The sequence below is a fragment of the Tyto alba genome, unplaced genomic scaffold (assembly GCF_018691265.1).
Source record: "Tyto alba isolate M040663 unplaced genomic scaffold, T.alba_DEE_v4.0 Super-Scaffold_21, whole genome shotgun sequence".
Taxonomy (NCBI): Eukaryota; Metazoa; Chordata; class Aves; order Strigiformes; family Tytonidae; genus Tyto; species Tyto alba.
In genome coordinates, this window is record NW_024881295.1 from 20,124,611 (window position 1) to 20,143,228 (window position 18,618).

The 18,618-nt window shown below is 39.6% G+C and overlaps 1 protein-coding gene across 8 annotated transcripts in view; it reads left to right on the forward strand.

Annotated features, from left to right (window-relative positions):
• Window positions 1-18,595, forward strand: part of CHRM2 (cholinergic receptor muscarinic 2) — a 99,711-nt gene extending 81,116 nt beyond the window's left edge. For 3 of the 8 annotated variants that reach the window (XM_042795398.1, XM_042795396.1, XM_042795397.1), the window contains 2 exons: window positions 12,971-14,403; window positions 17,724-18,595. In XM_042795398.1, the coding sequence (XP_042651332.1) occupies window positions 13,010-14,403; window positions 17,724-17,745 (1,416 nt within the window). In that variant the 5' untranslated portion in view covers window positions 12,971-13,009 and the 3' untranslated portion in view covers window positions 17,746-18,595. Of the gene's footprint in view, window positions 1-7,878; window positions 8,056-12,970 lie in introns of all 8 variants that reach the window. The other 5 variants (XM_042795393.1, XM_042795394.1, XR_006165546.1 and 2 more) reach the window with 4 other exon arrangements.
• The last annotated feature ends 23 nt before the right edge of the window (window positions 18,596-18,618 follow it).

Sequence of the window (18,618 nt, forward strand, 5' to 3'; positions counted from 1 at the left end):
AGAAAAAAAAAGGGACAAGCAGGCAATCTTTCTCTTTTTTCTTTTTTTTTTTTTTTCTTCTTTTCCTCCAAACATTTCCTTTCAGATGTCCCTTTGAAGTCACAGGCTTATAGTGTGAATGACTGAGAGCAAGGAGCTGTGAAATGCGCCTTTGAGCCATAGACTTCTCACAGAGTATCACAAGGCATATATGACTGGGCTACATGACATCTGCAAATCAGCGTGGCATTATTGAGGCTTTGTTCAGAGTCAAACTCTTGGAGCTGCTTAGAACCAAAAACTTCAGCAAGGGAAAATTATTTCTCCCATCCTAATTCTACCTTCCCGCTTGGGTGGGTCTCACTGCTACTGTATGCAATGACTCTAGTGGTGTAATTTCTTAATGAAGAAATAATTGAACATACATATACATTCTATATATAGTTGTTTACTACATGTGAATAAATTAGGCGTGATTACCATCTTCTGTTCCACTCAGCCCTGTTATTGATCTACTAATACTGGATACTTTTGTACTGTTAAAAATATACAACCACTTCTCTGTTGTCGCAAGATCATCTCTTCAAACTACCCTCACAATACAACACTCTTCATATTTACTGAATACAATCCCTGCTCGGATAGCTCTAATTCATAATCAAACATAGAGATCAGCAAAACACCTCAGTCCTGACCAGTTATGTCTCCTGATTCTCCACTCACAGGTGTTCTGCATTTCTCATCCAAAACAATTTTCTTTACTTCTCTTACATAAAGGATATAAAGGATACTCCGCACCACTGATAATTCTCAAATGGGGAGCAAAACTGGGTCTCACTGTTTTGGAACACTCATTATGACCTATCAGTTTCTTACAAACTTCAGAGAAAAGCTGATGAAGGTTAGGACTACTTCTGTAAATTGTCTGGTAGATCCACTGATCAGCCTCACCCAATATTCATCTCAAGTGGGAGGGCAGCACCGTAGTGTGTCTCTACAACATCGTTTCCTGCTAGACCTGTTAGGTTTATATAAGAATACATAAATCTGATTTTTTGCCTTTCTGCAGTTTAAAGCGCTTAGAGACATGGGAGCTGAGCACTGCCAGCAAAACAAGTAACTGTTAGACCAGAAGACGAGAAAAACAGTACAATGTAACCTAATGAAAATAATAGCCAGAAGACTGAGCTGAACAACAGAGAGGTGGAGAACAAGATGAGAAAGGCTAGAGAGGTTGAAGGGTAATCAGGTAATGCAGTAGGCAGCAAGGAAAAATGAAAAGGGAATGAACAAGAAGAGTGATGTGGGTCTGTCCCAGACCCACAGGTTACAGATCAGATCCTGCTTTTCCCTACAGCAGAGCCACTGCAGAGATCTGAGGGAAGAGTGTTCCTCTTAAGGGAGGAGATGCAGTGGCAGCGCTGAGTAATACAACCAGGACCGGGGAAAAAAAAGACAAGAGACCAAGACAACTCGAATCCCTGAGACGTGACTTCGTGGAGAGCCGTGGCTGCCCCACGGTGCTGAGCTGTGCCTCCCCCAGTTCAGCTGAGACAGCAGGGACGTGGTGTGGTGGGCACCAGGCTCCAGGGCTCCCCAGGGTTTAGTCACAGCTTCCATTCACTGCTTGCTTGATGTAATTTCTTTCCACTGAATTTTTGAATGTTTTGCCTTCCCTGGGGAACACAGGCAGAAATATAGAAACCCTCCCTATGAGAAATGCCTGCTTCACCTGGAGATAAACATCTGAATCCCACCTGATTATCCGAATCTCATACCTTTTGGAGGCAGGTGCATCATGGAATTCATCACTAAAGGTCCCAGACCCAAGGTCATGGCTTTGCTGCAGAACTGAGCAAGAAAAGAGCGATAGGGCAAGGGGGAAATAAGCTCATGTTCAGAACATAGATAATATCACAGGAAACAGCAAAAGCGATCTACAGGGGAAAAAATCTTCTCTATTGGAAAATTGAATACACTGGGATTCCTAATTTGGGAAAAAATAATAACTTTTTGAAAATGTAATTTCTATCCTCTTCTCCAAAGAGGTTATGGAGGCCAAGTCTTGGTGAATTGCATCAGGACTTAAGAAATTAAATGTTTGAATGACTATCAGAGGTGTGATTTCAGATCTTCAATTACTTCAGTTCTTTGACAATACTGCTCAATGTGCAAGACGTGACGGAATGCTAGCTGATCTCTCCGTGGACTGGCATGGGATAATATAGACAGGTACTGAAACTAGGGTCAGTGAGGAATTTCTACTGAAAACAGGCCGTAAGTGATGACAATTCAAACAGCCTAGGTGAATGCTCTTGCAGAACACTTTGTTTCTCTTGCAGTCGCTCTTTCTTGCTTTCTGCTCATTAACTTCTTTACTTTTTCATTCACACCTCAGTCTTGTCCCCATTTCCTCCCTCTTGCTTTCACCCCATTTATTATTTTCTCTTTCCCCTTGCTCTACATATCCTGATAAGCCTTTCTTTAGGCATGTACTGGTGTCCATCAAATAAGTTTGTGCTGTGTGGAGGCACGTTGCAATGCAGCAATTGCTGCTGAGTGATTCTGCTGCTGTTGCATGGCACGGTGGGAGGGACTTAATCTCAGACATGACACCCCAGGGACTCATCAGTTTGATGGAGGAGATTATTCCCTAGGTACATTACTAGTTAGTATTCTCATCTAGATAGTATTCCACTTCTCGTAAGTTTGATTTACCATCTAGTCCCAGTTTAAAGAGTTGTTAAGTAAAGATGGAATTAAATCAAGAGAACTGAACCATCTAAGTGACACTTCAGAAGACAAGGGTAAAGTAAAACCTCAGGAAATAAAATATATTGGTAGTTTTTTTCTCCTCAGATATATTTGCTCCGGGAAGGTGGTCTGAGATGAGGAAGCAGAAATGGCAAATTTCTAGACAATAACAGATAAACTTGCCAAAAGAAGGGAGAGTGTGATCTACAGCATAATTATGGATTTTCAGGACATTAATAAAAACAGTTTCAAATCCTTAAGACCAGAAATGGGAGAGCAACTGACTTCATGTAAGTCAAGGCATTCTAGTAACAGTCTTGGCGAAGCTGACATGGTGCTTCTGCCATGACGTGAAAGAGGTTCCTGTGCAGTAAAATGTAATGACACAGTCTCTAGAAGCCTGAATTTCAAAATCAACCTATTTGTCTCAAAAGACTCTCTTCTTATTTATTTATTTATTTATTTATTTATTTACTTACTTACTTACTTACTTACTTACTTACTTATTTATTTATTTTTAACTCATCTTTGAGTTAGAATAAAACATGTAAGGCATATCAATATATTCAACACTATCACCCTGTGGAAGCTATGTGTCTCAAAGACTTCATTGCTAAAGTGACAAGATCAGTTTGCAAAACCCCCCTGTGGAATAACAGTATTTTCTCTACATACTTGTGTCCAAGCAGTTCCTGTGACAGGGACATAAGGGTTTGTGTTTAGTAATCATACTAAACTGTCTCCCATGAGGGAGAAGCTGAGCTGATACCTTTGCAACTAAGGACAATATTCTGTGTAGTGTTTTCATGCGTCACAGTGCAGACTTATGCATACAATAATTGCCTGCTCTTCTCTATCCTTAGTTAATGCCCCTCACGCTTTTAATAATTTTGGTTTCAAATAATCCCATTTAGCATTTCTGAAACCTTGCATTTCAAATGTTCCCATTATTTTCTTTTTGTAAACATGCAAGGAGGTGAAAGTTTGATGTGAACAGCCTTTGCAATATCTCTTTAACAATCAAAATAAGCAGAGAGCTTAAGAATATTTGCTTATGCATTTTAGTCTCCCTGGCCCAGTGATGCTGAATATATTTTTAACAGAAGGTACATGGTCAGAGACAAGTCCCCCAGTTTCTTGTTATTAAGTTAACCTTGTTAAACATTACGTTATTGTTTAATATACGATAGGAGCTCCTCTTAATGCCATGGTGAATTATTCATATGCAAAGCTAAGGTATTTTACATTGTTAAGTGTAACTGCAGTGTGTTGAGACCAGTATCTGGAGCCATGCATCAGAGTCAGAATTAGACACGGATTTCTTAAACCTGTAGTGGAGTAAAAATGCAATTACTCTGCAACTACAATCTATGTAATTAAAGTAGGTAGCAGTCATTTAGTGAAACATAACACAGTCAGAGACTTAGAGAGCCTATAATAATGTAGTAACTGTGAAGATAAATACTGCAGAAAAACTCCTAAATAAATATTTCCTTTCTTTGGTAGGGAATATGTAATCTTTGAAGTTCTCCATCCACACAATGGGAGATGATCATGCAGGCTCACAGGAAACATTCATAGCTGTGATCAACATGTTTATAATTAGCTATAGCAAACACTTCATTTGAGATTTTACAAACATCTTGTTAAATAATGTTAGCATCTTTCCATCTTTCACAAACATCTCTCAGACTGCAGAATGGGCTTGGAATTATGGATTCTGATTTGGTAATTTAGCTACCACTCCTTTCTGGTAAGGTAAAGAACTAATCAGGTTCTTTCATTATTTACTTGTCACAGCCTTAAATGCAGTCTGCAGAAATATGGACACAAAAAGATTTAGCTGCCCTCTCAGAAACAAGTTTGAACTTGAGTTCAATATATATGCTTAAATTCTTGCAAAGAATTTGAGCCAACTCACTTTATATCTGAGTCAGCTTTCTTCTCTGTGCTTCTAATCTACATCTTAGGTAAGCTGTTAAGTAAGATGGAAGATGTGTAAAAATCCTCAAGATTAATGGACACAGAAGCAGAACAGACTAGATTTTCAAGCTCTTGAGAACTTCATGTAAGAGTGATCATGATGGACTTAACAAGAATTTTAAAAGCATTTGCTGAGTAAAGAAACTGGGTACTTTCCAAAGCAGGTTCAAGGATCATCTAGAGGTATCGTAAGTGAGTCTGCTAGATCACTGAGTGAATAAGAAAATCACTGATAAAAGCAACGTGATAACACCCTTTCCAACCAAGGGAAAAGGAATGATTTTCTTTAACTTCAGTAAGAGTCCCTTTGGGCCCTCAGTATGTTAATATTCCTGTCAGAGACACTACTGAAGATTGCAAAATCTCTGAGGAACAGTGAGAGTCTCCATGGGTTTATTCAGAGTCCCAAAAGGACATCCATGACTTGGAGAGATTTGTAGAGACTCACTGAAATATCACAGCACCTTTGCTGGACTCACTGGTATGTCGAGAGGGTTAAACTCCTCTTTGAGAGAACCCCCCTGTACTGTATTATAGTTCTCCATTATTATTTCATTATCAATATTCCTTCAGGCTTTAACAGAAAAAAAAAAAAAAATCACTTAAACAAGGAAAAACCAGAAAGAGTGTGATTTTAGTTTCTTGTTCATTTTGTGGTTTGTTTGTGTTGGCTTTTTTTTTTTTTTTAATAGATCTACCTGTGCCTGTTTTAAATAAGATATGCATTTCTGTTATGCATTAGCTCAAGGTATTCAGAACAAATTGTGAGCTGGTTTCAGTCAGCCTTCTGAACCCTCTCTCACTAGCTTTGTCGCTTGTCGCTCGGGGACTTTGAGTAGCTCTCATAAGGTTTTTCTGTTTAATAGCACAGGCGTGATAGCTGATACGAGGACAATGAAGTACTGTGCCTCCAATTCATGCCAGGTTGCTGAGGGAGTACTTGCCTATCATGGCACTGTTCCTTCAGAGAATATATCCTGGGATCTAATGATTTTCAATTTAATCTTAACAGAAGCTTAAATCACTCTTCTGCTGGGGGAACCTTTCTCATGGTGTAGGACAGGTATAATTTGTGGTATGAGTATTTTATCTAAAGTGCTCGAAGCAGATAGTTATAGTCAGATAAAACTTGCCTTGTTGGGATTGACTGGTCTGAGGAGCTTTAGTCAACTTCCAGCAACAGTGGTGCAGCGCAAGGAGGAAAAGAGAAGTGACTTACTGAAATCTGTCACTTTGATCTCCCCTTTCCAGCTAGCCTATAACCTCTGCAAGTGGAAATCAGCATGGGTCCGCTGATGAAATGTATGTGGCATGAGCTAGTCCCTAGTTTTATTGCCTTTTGATGACACCGGCTGCCTTTCTGACCCATTTGTGACCTACTCTGAAACAACACTTTGAGTTGGATCGTGCCCAAAGTGATGACTAAATCATACTAGTTGAAGTGGATAAGCTGAGGCCTGAGCACGTGTGTCCGTGCAGTGGCTACCCCAGTCCAATGATACCTCAGTATTCAGAGTGTTGGTTACAAAAATATCTAACTGTAACGGTTTCAGAATTTCATCAAATTATAGCTCTGCTCCTTAATTTTAATAAAATGTGAGGCTACTCTACCTCAGAGATAATTAAGTATCTATATTTTCAACACATACTGAAGCCATCCTACTGCTGGTAGTGACTGCTTTATTTGGTAGCTGCCTTTCTGTGCCTCTAGATGGAGATCCTATCCATTTAACTCAACCCTCTGGAGAGAACTGTGGGATACTTCAATAAGAGCTCCATTTTGCTTTTCATACTCCATAGACCAAAAATTACTTTGTTCTCTGATTTATGGGCTATAAAGTTCTTCGGATCATAGTTCCTAGATTTCCAGGCCCCCCCTCTTTCTGCTGCCCACCGCACACACACACACACACACACACCCCACCATCACCACCCATTCACAACTTACCTGAAAAAAGGGGAAAAAAAAAATGTTATCCTGTTCTAGCTTTCCACGGCAAAAGTGTCCTGAACAATTTATTTTGTCTGAAATGCAGTGGTGAAACTCTTTGACTTTTCAGTTGCCATTCTGCAAGTTCCCTCCAGCACGTGAGCGTCTCCGATAAGCTGAGGTGCGCAGTGCTGCAGGTGGGACTCAGAAGGAATGATACGGACCAGTGTTTTCAGTCACTTTTACCATATGGGCATCTATATTATTCGGTTCCTCCAGAGTGCAAAGGAAAGCCTTACCACAACTTCCCCAAGAGACTTGGTTATTTTCTTGATGGTTTGGGACCAAAGGTTCTTTATATACATTTCTAGAAAGAATAAGGAGACACCTATGTGAAAGCGTCATCTCCTCTAGTCCAGGCAGTAAATATCCCTTCTTATGGATCAAAACCAGTCAGATGAAACCATTTGTCATGAAACAAACTATGTAAATAAGCATATTTTTCAGGTTTTTCCAATGCATTAAGATGCAGAATTTAGCCTTTAATGATGTTAGCTGCCCAAAGACAGAATGCAAATTCCCTCTTGATTGCACAGGTCCTGAAAAACAAAGACATATCTGCAACCAAAACTATACTTACAGAAAGATAACAGATTAAGTGCCCTAGTACTGGTGTGTGACTATCTGCTTAATAATAGCAATAGTAGCAACAACAGTACTAATATAGTAGAAATACATAATTATCCAGGCCTTTGAGAAAAAACTGCTCCTTTTTAGTTATTTCCTGAAATGAGAAAGATTAATGTTTGATGGTCATTTTTGGGGTTTTGGGGAGGTTTTTTGTTTGGTTGGTTTTCGGTTGTGGGTTGGTTTTGTTTTGTTTTGTTTTGTTTCTATACTGTCTATACCTTTCCTTGTGTGATTTTGAATACAAACCAGTTGGGCTCATGACACTATATTTACCAGTTTTAGACTGTAAGAACAGCATCAAGCAAGGTGTAGTTAATAGCTGTACAGATACTCAGACCCTAACAACAGCACTGAGGCAGCAATGTTGATGCCAGCACTGCCACCTACTCATGTACAGTACCCTGCTGTTTTGGGGAAGTATTTTTATTTTTGCTTTATTTCAGCTGTTGTTAGTGGCACAGTGTTTGTTTTTGTTGATGTTCTATGACTCTGATCTAGTTGTTGTTTCAAAAATGTGCAGAAATTGTTTATTTTGCCCTTAGGTACCCTTCATGATGAAATGGGGAAAACTAGTTCCAGACAGACCCACAGAATATCTTTTTTTTGTAGGACATGTATTGATTGAGAAAATCAAAAATGCATGAAAATAAGAAGAATGGACCACACCGAGGCAGTAACACTTTGCAAAGATGTTTCTAGTTTCAAATGGATTGCAGAAGGTAACCCATGTGGTGCAGATTTTAGTCTTCTGGTATTTGGGGATTTTCTGAAAAGTATTTTTTACCAAAAGCCTGGTCTAGATATATAATTGGTCTTAAAATCTGTAATAAATTCTGACTAATTTGCCTAGTATATTTGTCAAAGGCTTAGGGATTTTGTTTCTCTCTTTTTTATTTTTTTTTTTTTTTTTTCACACTTGAAATGGTGCTAGGAAGGAATTTAGAATCAAAAATAGTGCTGTTCAGTATCAAAATCAGTTCAGGAAAAAAAAATAAATCTATTACTTATACATCAAAAATAAAATCCATTTTACATAGGTTTGGACTGGAGAGGAACTGGATCAAAAGGGAGAAGTTAAAAAATATATTTTACTTTTGTTTGAGAGTTGAATGCTGAAAAGTGCCAAGAGTAGCAATTCACATATGTTTCTGGGTAATCCCATTTAAATCACAACTACAAGTTTCAGGTACAGATTGTTTGTTTCCTCTTTCATGTCTTGACCTTTATACGGTTTCAGAGAATTCAAAGAAGCCGTTAAATCCTTACCATATTTAAATTGGCAATATGTAAAATACAGAGGAAGGATTTGCCTAACAAACTTTGACAGGCATGGCATATCAGGCATTTTTTTTCAATATACACAACATTTCCATAGTCTGTTTTGTGACAAATGTTGGAGCTGTATCCTAAACTTAAAATTACAATGATTGCTACAAGGTTCATCTGCACCAAAAGGAGAGGATCCTGCCGGAGCAAGTGGGGAGCACAGTCAGCAGGATACTCTACCTAAGTACCTCCTGTTTGAGGTTCGTGATCCTAAGGGTGACAGACAGTCCTTGCCCCTTCTCCTTGCCCTCCCATTTCCGCAGGTCTCCTCCTCAGGGTCTGCGATGGAATAGGATGAATACCCCCAATCGCGTCATTTTGCTTCCTCACACTCACTGCAGTTCGCTTTTACAGTGAACCACCTTGCAGACCTCACCCATCAGCTCTCTGTTTCACTGTTCCGAGTGACTGCCAGGGAGGTAAATGAAGGAAAGTGAAGCAGATCGTGGCTCTGTGAAGGTTTACTCCAGCCTGTGCCAGCCTGGACTATGTTTCTCCTTGCAAGTTGTAACGGGGGTCCAAGCCAACCCACCTGTGTCCTGCTTTTGCCTGTCTACTACTCGCTGCAGAAAGACTTGGCATCACACCAGGCCAAAAGCGTGCATATTATGTAGTCCACCAAATCCCTTAGTTCTGCCCCAAACCCTTGCCTAGTCAACAGAAGGGAAGGGAGTGATTTTCAGCACTGTGAATTCTTTAGCACGGAAAAGCTACTGCACTGGCAATGTTTCCCAACTACATACCAAATACCAAACAATGAATTATTTTATATGTGGATTTCTTGACTCTGGACATTTTCCATGAAGTGATAATGGTGTTTGCATTTCACAAAGTCATATATATTTTAAAATATATTTCAGAAAATGAACTTGGCTGGTTTTCAGGTCACGAGAGAAATTCCTTTCCTGGGTATTCTCTATTTAGCAAGAAGGCACTTAGCATAGCAGGATGAATTAAGGTAGCCCACGGGAGTCAGTGCCATATTGTGCAACTCACACAAACACCCATGGGCTTGCAGAGGAGAGCTCTGTTCGCTCAAGAATAAGATCTGGTACTTCTCATAACAGGAGGTCATATTACCCTAAAATGCCTCTGCCCCGGAGGTCTGCCTGAGGAATAACATCTGTTCCCATAACAACTGCCTCTCCAGCAGGAGAGATGGGCTCCGTGGCATGACAAAACCAGAAGTAATCCGCAGACACTCCTGTACCAAGGGAGCAAACAGCCACAATAAGAAACAGAAACCTCACTAAAGACCTGATTCAAACCTTACTGGAGCCAACAGAACAGCCTCCAGCAGATTTCAGGGGGTCTTGGGTTAGGAAGCATGCACAGCCCTGTCTCTGCTCATATAATAGTAGTACTATCAGCAGCAGTGATATATGTCAGCTGAAATCAAATGTTTCTCCAGCCCTTTACCTTCTCATCGTCACACATGGTTCACTTCAGAGTCATATTGATGCAGGCAAAGGCAGATTCTACTGGAGAAAGTGATAGCAGGTATGTTTCTCCATACCTGAGAAAGTCATAATTGTCAATGTAACTTGCAGTCCAGAACTACCAGCCTTCTCACCTCAGGAATGTTTTGTGCAAAGAGAGATCACTGGGAAAGGGACTCCTCAGCGTTGCTTCCATTCAGAAGAACACAGTGAAATCCTATTCTTAACAAGTAAAATTAGCTTTTAGCTTTCATCCAGCTCCTTGCCTCCCAGATAATAATATCAGGGGAATTTATACTGAATTACCAATATTTCCACTGAAACTGGGTAAAAAATTTAGAGGAAAAGTCTTAGGAATAAATTTAGCTGGGAGATGGTAATCTGGTTTTGCAACAAGTTTTAAGGTTTCAAAATTAATTTTAGTTTTTCAGTGGAATGAAGACAAAACCTCTGAACATTTTGTCAAAGTACAATTGCAGAGAAACACTTTTTTTCTTATCATAAAGCACAATTTTTTCAGCTCTCTCTCCCTTCCCTCTTGCTCCCCCTCTCACTCTGTCACCAGAGGTAGCTGCGGAGCCCTGGATCACAAAGTCTTTTCAGCTGGAATCTTTTTGAAATCCATTGATGTCTGTGAGTTATTTTGGTTTTTCATCAAAAATGCATTCTGTTAAGAATGTTCATAAACAACTCTGCTTTGGAGAAGTTCTTAGCTTGTCCCAAAAAATTGTTATCTTACACATCTAACTGGATAGCCAGCTGCTCAGCTGCGAGGCTCTGGGTGAAAAGCACAGTGAATTGCTGAAATGACAGTCCTATATATTAAAGATGTCTGGGCCATTCTTCTGTCTATTTTTTGCACAGAGTATAAATTCTGTTATATTCCACTCAGCCTACTCTTACTGTACAAAGCACGTATTTAATTAAAGCATTCCTCCTCACAGTTTTGTTCTCTTGAACCTGATCCCAAGGATTTTAGGGATGTACCTGTGAATAGATAGTAGGAAAAAATGTCTGTCTAGCCTTATGTTCCTCTATTTATCCATGTGTTCACTCCAACATGGAATTGGCAAACAAATCTTAGCTGTTTTTAAAAGCAAAGGCAAATGCCTGAGCCCCACATTCTGCCAGTTATGTTTCTTAAACTATAAATTACAAGATTTCAAACTTGCCTCAGACAGAAAACCTTTACCCTGGTACAGCATTTTGACTTTTCCACTGAGGCAGACTTGTTTATTTTCTTAGAGGTCAGAAGGGGTTTTGCTGCTATGCTGACATTTTGCATCATCTTCTTCCTTTTGTATCTGAAAGAAAATATGCGGTGTTGAAATGATACTGAAAATGCATTGCTCTGTTTAAGTGACATGGATTGTATATGTCTGCATCAGCAGGTTAGTCACAGGGGCCAGAGGAGGATTCATTAATCCCTTATGTATAAAGGAGCCAAACATAACTGAATTTTTTGTCTTCCTTTGATTGCACCACCACTTTTAGAAGCTCTCTCTTAAAGAAATGATGTCCTATGGGTGGTGGAAAAAGGAGAATATTCCAATTAGAAACAACTTCACTCCTCTGTCACATCTGGCCTTCGTGCCTCAATAATCCCTTGAACACAGCTCATAAATAATGAGCACTCAGAGACTGGCTGTACAATTCCAGTGCATTCTATTGACTTCCAGAGGATGCACAAAAGGATAGTACATATCCTGAAGGCAAAAGCTTGTGTGGTTTTCTTGGTCTTCTATCAAACGTATATTTCTAGTTGTTTAATTACTATTTATTGAGTAATGCCGGTAGGCTATACAGGGCACAAAAAGAATTGCTGTGTATAAACAGAACTGATCTTTATCTGTTTCTTTCTCTATCATTGCCCTGCTATCCATTTCAGACATTTTGTGGTAGCTTTATGTGATACAGATTGAAAATATTATGATTTGAAAAAAATGAGAAAATACAAGCAAGCTAACATCAAGAGATAACCTCAGCAAGTTAAAAAAAAAAAAAAAAAAAAAAAAAAGCACCAAGAACAAAACAAAACCAACCAACCAAACAGAAGAAACACCAAAAAACAACAACCTTTTTTCCAGGTACAAATAGTCAAAAAAATGTAAAAAATAACTCTAATGGAATAAATAAAAATAAAAATTGTACGCATCTAACTAGATAGCCAGATGATCAATTGAGGTGAATTTACTAATTCTACTGACTTCAACAGACCTACCCTTTTTCTGTTCATTGGCAGACTAATAACTTCAGTTTGATGCAGCGCCAAAATCTTTGCAGGTGTTGACAAAAAAAGTAACTGCAGTGTAAGAAAATGAGGGGGAGATATTACACAAACTTGCTCCATAAACCTCTCAGAAGCATACCCAGGTGGGACATGAAGGAAAGATGGAAACATAAGTCACCTCCATGTGATCTGGCTCCTGGTAAATCACATCTTCACCTTGGATTACAAGAATGGCATAGCCTCAGGACTGGATTTTTTTATTTGGAATAGGGTTTGAAATGAGCAAAGTGAACTATTTTGTGAGTAGGAAAAGAAATCAATATGCAGATACAGTTCCAAAATTTTCAGGTCAATAGTAGTTTTATAGCAGGACAAAGAGAAAAATGAATTTGAGACCTTAAAAGTCTAGACCTGGATTCAAATGTGTCTTTGTCACATATTTAGCGGTATCTTGATGCTTTGTTATTCCTTAAGGGGTATTATATGTTGTAAGGTTTTTTGTTAGCCAGAGCTGACTGGTCCTTCTGAACACATCTTCTACCTTTAAACTCTTTCCAAGTAGATTCTCTGGGGTCCATTTCCTAAAGGCAAAGGGACTATTTTCATGACGGTATCTGTTTTGTTTTCTTTCCTCTACAGGCTTAAGTGATAACTGGGTATCTTGTTAGCAGAACAGAAATGAATAACTCAACGTACATAAACTCTTCCACTGAAAATGTGATGGCTTTGGAGAGCCCCTATAAAACTGTTGAGGTGGTTTTCATCGTCCTGGTAGCAGGGTCTCTCAGTCTAGTCACCATAATTGGGAATATCCTGGTCATGGTGTCAATCAAAGTCAACAGGCACCTACAGACAGTCAACAACTATTTCCTGTTCAGCTTGGCCTGCGCTGACTTGATCATCGGCATCTTTTCAATGAACCTCTATACCCTCTACACTGTGATAGGTTACTGGCCCTTAGGGCCTGTGGTGTGCGACCTCTGGCTGGCTCTCGACTACGTGGTCAGCAACGCCTCTGTAATGAACCTCCTCATTATCAGCTTTGACAGATACTTTTGTGTCACCAAGCCTCTGACATATCCTGTAAAGCGGACCACTAAGATGGCAGGCATGATGATCGCAGCTGCGTGGGTGCTGTCCTTCATCCTGTGGGCCCCTGCAATTCTCTTCTGGCAGTTCATTGTGGGAGGAAGGACTGTCCCAGATGGGGATTGCTACATCCAGTTTTTTTCCAACGCTGCCGTCACTTTTGGCACTGCCATTGCAGCCTTCTATTTGCCTGTTATCATCATGACTGTCCTTTACTGGCAAATCTCTCGAGCTAGTAAGAGTCGGATAAAGAAAGGGAAAAAGGAAGCTGCCCAAAACCAAGATGCAGTTTCCCCCAGCCTAGTCCAAGGTAAAATAGTAAAACCAAACAATAACAACATCCCAACCAGTGGGGATGGGTTAGAGCACAGCAAAATTCAGAATGGAAAAACCACCGGAGAGACTGTGACAGAGAACTGTATTCAAGGAGAGGAGAAGGAGAGCTCCAATGACTCCACCTCTGTCAGTGTGGTTGCTTCCAACGTGAAAGAGGACAAAGCTGCCAAAGATGCCAGCCAGGCTTCTGCCTCCCAAGACCATCTTAAAGCGGAGAACTCAAAGCTGACGTGCATCAGGATAGTCACCAAGTCCCAAAAGGGTGACTGCTGTGCCCCTAACACGACCGTGGAGATTGTAGGTGCCAACGGGGAGGAGAAGCAGAATAGCGTAGCCCGGAAAATCGTCAAAATGACAAAGCAACCAGCCAAAAAGAAACCACCTCCTTCTAGAGAGAAAAAAGTGACAAGGACTATTTTGGCCATCCTTTTGGCCTTCATCATCACCTGGACCCCATACAATGTGATGGTGCTCATCAACAGCTTCTGCACATCCTGCATCCCTGGCACTGTATGGACCATAGGTTATTGGCTCTGTTATATCAACAGCACCATCAACCCGGCTTGTTATGCCCTCTGCAATGCTACTTTCAAGAAGACCTTTAAGCACCTTCTTATGTGTCATTACAAGAACATAGGAGCTACAAGGTAAAAACAACAATAAAAATAATAATAAAAAGAGAGAAGTTCCAAATTAAATTAAAAACGTAAATGCCATAGCACTTTATGATCTTCTACGGAATGTGCAATCCTGACACGGGGCATCAGCTCCACCCATGAAAATTACACTTAAAAACATTTTTTTAATTACTAAAAATTAATCTTGAGGACGTGGGGATGTTTGAGGAATTATTCAAGTATGTGGACTGGAGGCACAGTTCCTTGCTTTATGAGAGTATTCTGAAGAAGGGCTCTGGAGTCTACGATTTTTGGTCCTTCTGTGTAAACACTTGTAGAGGGGCTTTTTTGTTGGGTGTTTGGTATTTTTTTGTTGTTTTTTTTTTTTTTTTTTTTTTTCTTTTTTTGGTTGCTGTTGTTTGTTTGGGGTTTTTTCCTGTCTCTAATATGTCTTCATCTAGGGGAATAAAAAAGAGAATTTTAACGATAACTGTGTGGAAGAGGCATAAGAGTTTGGAAGATCATTACATAATCCAAGTTAATCATGTTAGAATGTTTCTGAATCTCAGAGTTGTCTAAAACTTTTTGTCACTGTCATGTAAGAACCTTAATGTTAAGTAAATCATGATGAAAGTTATTTTATGTTGTTTATGACACCACCATTTCCAAAACTGCATTAGTTCTGAAAGTGTACTTATACTCAACACATAACCACTGCCTAACCTGTGTATCATTTGAAGTCTGCCTCTTGTCCCCTTCTAGGGGATTTTGTTCTGTGATTCCTTCATCATGTAAAGATAAAAGTGAAAAAAGTTGGTCTTTTCGAGATTGGTACATCCCAAGACTACTTCAGCATATGTGTAAACCAAAGCTTTTGAGACAATTTTGCTCACTTTGTCTGTTGTATAACATCCATCCGTGGATACGTCTTTTACCTTCATCAGCTTTTTCTTCCTTTTTGTACTTTACTTGTCCAGAGCACAAAGGTTGAACATAAAATGAAGTTGTAAATTTGAAGGTCTCATCCAGTCAGTCCCCATGGTGGCCAAACAAAGGGCCTCAGCTGAAGAATAGAAACAAGGTCATTACTAGGAAAATGAAGGTTACATCCTTTTAAAGTTGGATGCACAGATGAAGAGTTGTGCTGAGGCTCCAGAGAATGAATGGTTAATATTAGATGACCGTGTTCTTGGCCAGACAAAAGATGATTCACCCTCATTTATTGAAGAAAAGAATATGATGGACTGACATACCTACATGGATCAAGTTCTGCCTAAGCCCTTAGTGTGAAACCACAGTCCTTCCCAGGTGTATCCTGGATAAGATGTTTACTTTGAGGAAAAGATATTGGCTCCATTCCCTTTTATAGTAGCTGGGAGCAATATTTTCACTGTAAGCCAAGGGATAACACTAATAAAAAGGCAGAGTGGAGAACAATGATTACACAAAACCAGATATTGAAACAGTCTGGGTAGGGACCTGGCAGGGGTATAGTTCAACTATTATCTGCTACTCCACACTAGATCAAATTCAGAATATTTCTGCCTGGCAAAGAATTTACTATTTCAATATTTGATATTTATTGTAGCACAACCGAGCACCATGTGGATAGGACAAAATGAAAACAGCAATTGTCTGTGAGTTATACATATTCTAGTATCTCCTTCTTAGTAACTCTAACTTCCAAGCACTAGTCAAGATACACCTACAGATTTTGTTACCCAAAAAAGTAGTTTGCTGCATAGACAGTATCTTGAGACACCGCCTTCTAGAATGAAAGCCACCTACCAAATAGGACACCAAACAGTTCTGTTATTTCATGCTACCACATTATAGTCTTCCAAAATGCACTTCAAAACAGCAGCCTTCAAGATTATGGGAAAATTAGGCTCACAGACTTAAGTTTTACATTTGACAAGCTCACTGGAACACAGTGTCAAAGCACTTTGGCAATATGACAATTTTCATGTTTCCAAGTACAAGTACCTAGCAGAAAGTGAAAATGAGGAGGATTAAATTGCAGTAAATTAAGGCCACGTTAAATTTAGGATTAATGTGTCTTAATATGCATTCATTGATTTTATATCCCTAGTGATTTCATTCTAATATATCTAAGTATCTCCATGCAGCCAAGGATCTAATTTTGCAACCCTCACTTGCCTTGAGCCATATTTACTATCACTATTTTCATCTTCCTGCTTGTAAGGAAGAATTACTCAATGATAGTGCTTGCAAAACTGAGTGCTGCTTGTCTTTCAAAACTACATTCACTAGGCTTACCTCGTCAGGTCAAGGGAAAGACTTACGTGCTCATTTCAAAATCATTCATTCTCTTGCAGTGCTAAAAAATCTAGATGAAAAACAAAGATAAAATGAAATCTGTTAATTTTCTAAATCTTACTTCTTTAGAAAAGTTTAATAAACGAAACACACCTGCTTATTTCTTTCAACAAGTGCTGTGGGTATCAATAGTACCCGTACTCAAGTAGGGAAATCAAGGTTTGGAAATATTCTTATTTTATCTTTTAACCCCAGTTTTCCAGCAGGTGTGCAAATCTTTTATTCTGACCTTTGAAACTGTCACTTGTTCACAAATGCTGAATTCCTCTAACAGCTAAGGTCACTTTTACAGGTTAAGAAGTGGCAGATATATATTAAAATTACGCTTTTGCATCCTGGGGTGTGATGACACCTAAAATACCATGCAGAAAAAAAAATATTTTGGGGGGCAGTATTCATGACACAAACAAACAAACAACATGAAAAATAAAAACCTTCAGTTTGAAGCTTTGTTGCACTTTTCCCTAGCAGCACCCACACTTTTGATCTTAAAGGACAAGATATTTTAGTGTGTGATATAGTATATCATAAAAGCAGGCGGGACACAATCTTGTGCGTTTCCACCTTGTACCAGTTCAATGAAAAAATGTTTCCATGGTACGTCCACATTCACAACCAATTAAACAATGTCAAAATAGATGACATAATGCACCTATGCATGTGCACACAGGCATGTAAGCACACACACCAACATGGGTTTTATATATGGAAAACAATCATCTAACATTCAAGATATTGCATGGGATTGTGTCCATGCTGTGCTCACTGGCAGCTGGGGGGGAGGCACAGAGCCAACATTTATTCCTGACACTGTTTTCCCCCTCCCTCTCAGAGGCAGAGACGAAGCAGTGCCTGCCCTGAGATACCGGGAACCTCTTGGGTCTTCAGCTGGTTGTGGCTCAGTAAGACAAAAAGTGCGATAATCCTTCAGAGCCACAAAATAATTTGTTCGTTTGAACATCTTTCGAGCTCTCATGTCTTTCCTTTGTGTCCCAAACCACGTTCACCAGGTTTCACTTCCCTTCTGAGTGATAGTTCTGCGAGAGGTAGATGTCGGTCTTGAAGAGCAGCGCTCCCCGGGTACCTCCTCCGGCTTCCCCGGCTGCTACCTGCGCCCCGTCGCCCCCAAGGCCCCAGGTGGCCCTGCTGATGGTGTTGCCACATCTCCACCTTGGGCTTGGCCAGAGGATCCCAGCAGCATATCCGCACCATGTGCTGCACTGGCCACTTTCGTTTCACCTAGAAATTGAGCAAACTGTGCAGGTGACTCATGAGGAAAAAAAAAAAAATAAAAAAAAAAATACCAAACCCAAACAAACAGCAATGACAAAAATCTGCAGTTAACACTTCTTGCCCTCTCTTTTTCTTCCTCTTAATTATTTCCAGAAACAGGCTAAAACTGAAAAGGCCCAACCAACCCTTGACAGTAACCCTGCTGCAGCAGGACCTGTCATGACGGCCGCTCATGGGGAGTGACTTGTACTGTCACAGGCCAGCCCTCCTTCACTCTACAGGGAGACATCAGCTGCCTGAAGATATGTCAATCCAACTGGCACCTTTTCTGAGTATTAAAGACATCTGTTGTTAAAAAAAAAAAAAAAAAAAAAAAAAAAAAAGAAAATAAAAAGAAAGAAAGAAAAAAAGAAAGAGAGAAAAATGAAAGAAAGAATGAAAGAAAGAAAGGAGAAAGCTGAAAGAATGTTGAGAAATCTGTTTTCCAGTGAGGACAAAACCGAAGAAGAATTTCTGTCAGTCGTCTTTCTGTTTGGGATTTTCATTTGATTTACTAAGAATCGTGAGGATCTGTTCAGAGATAGCATAATATGTGAACATTGGCTGATAAAAAATAGTCTATAACAAATAAACACATCTATATCAGTCAGATTGCTCTTTCTTTTTTCCTCT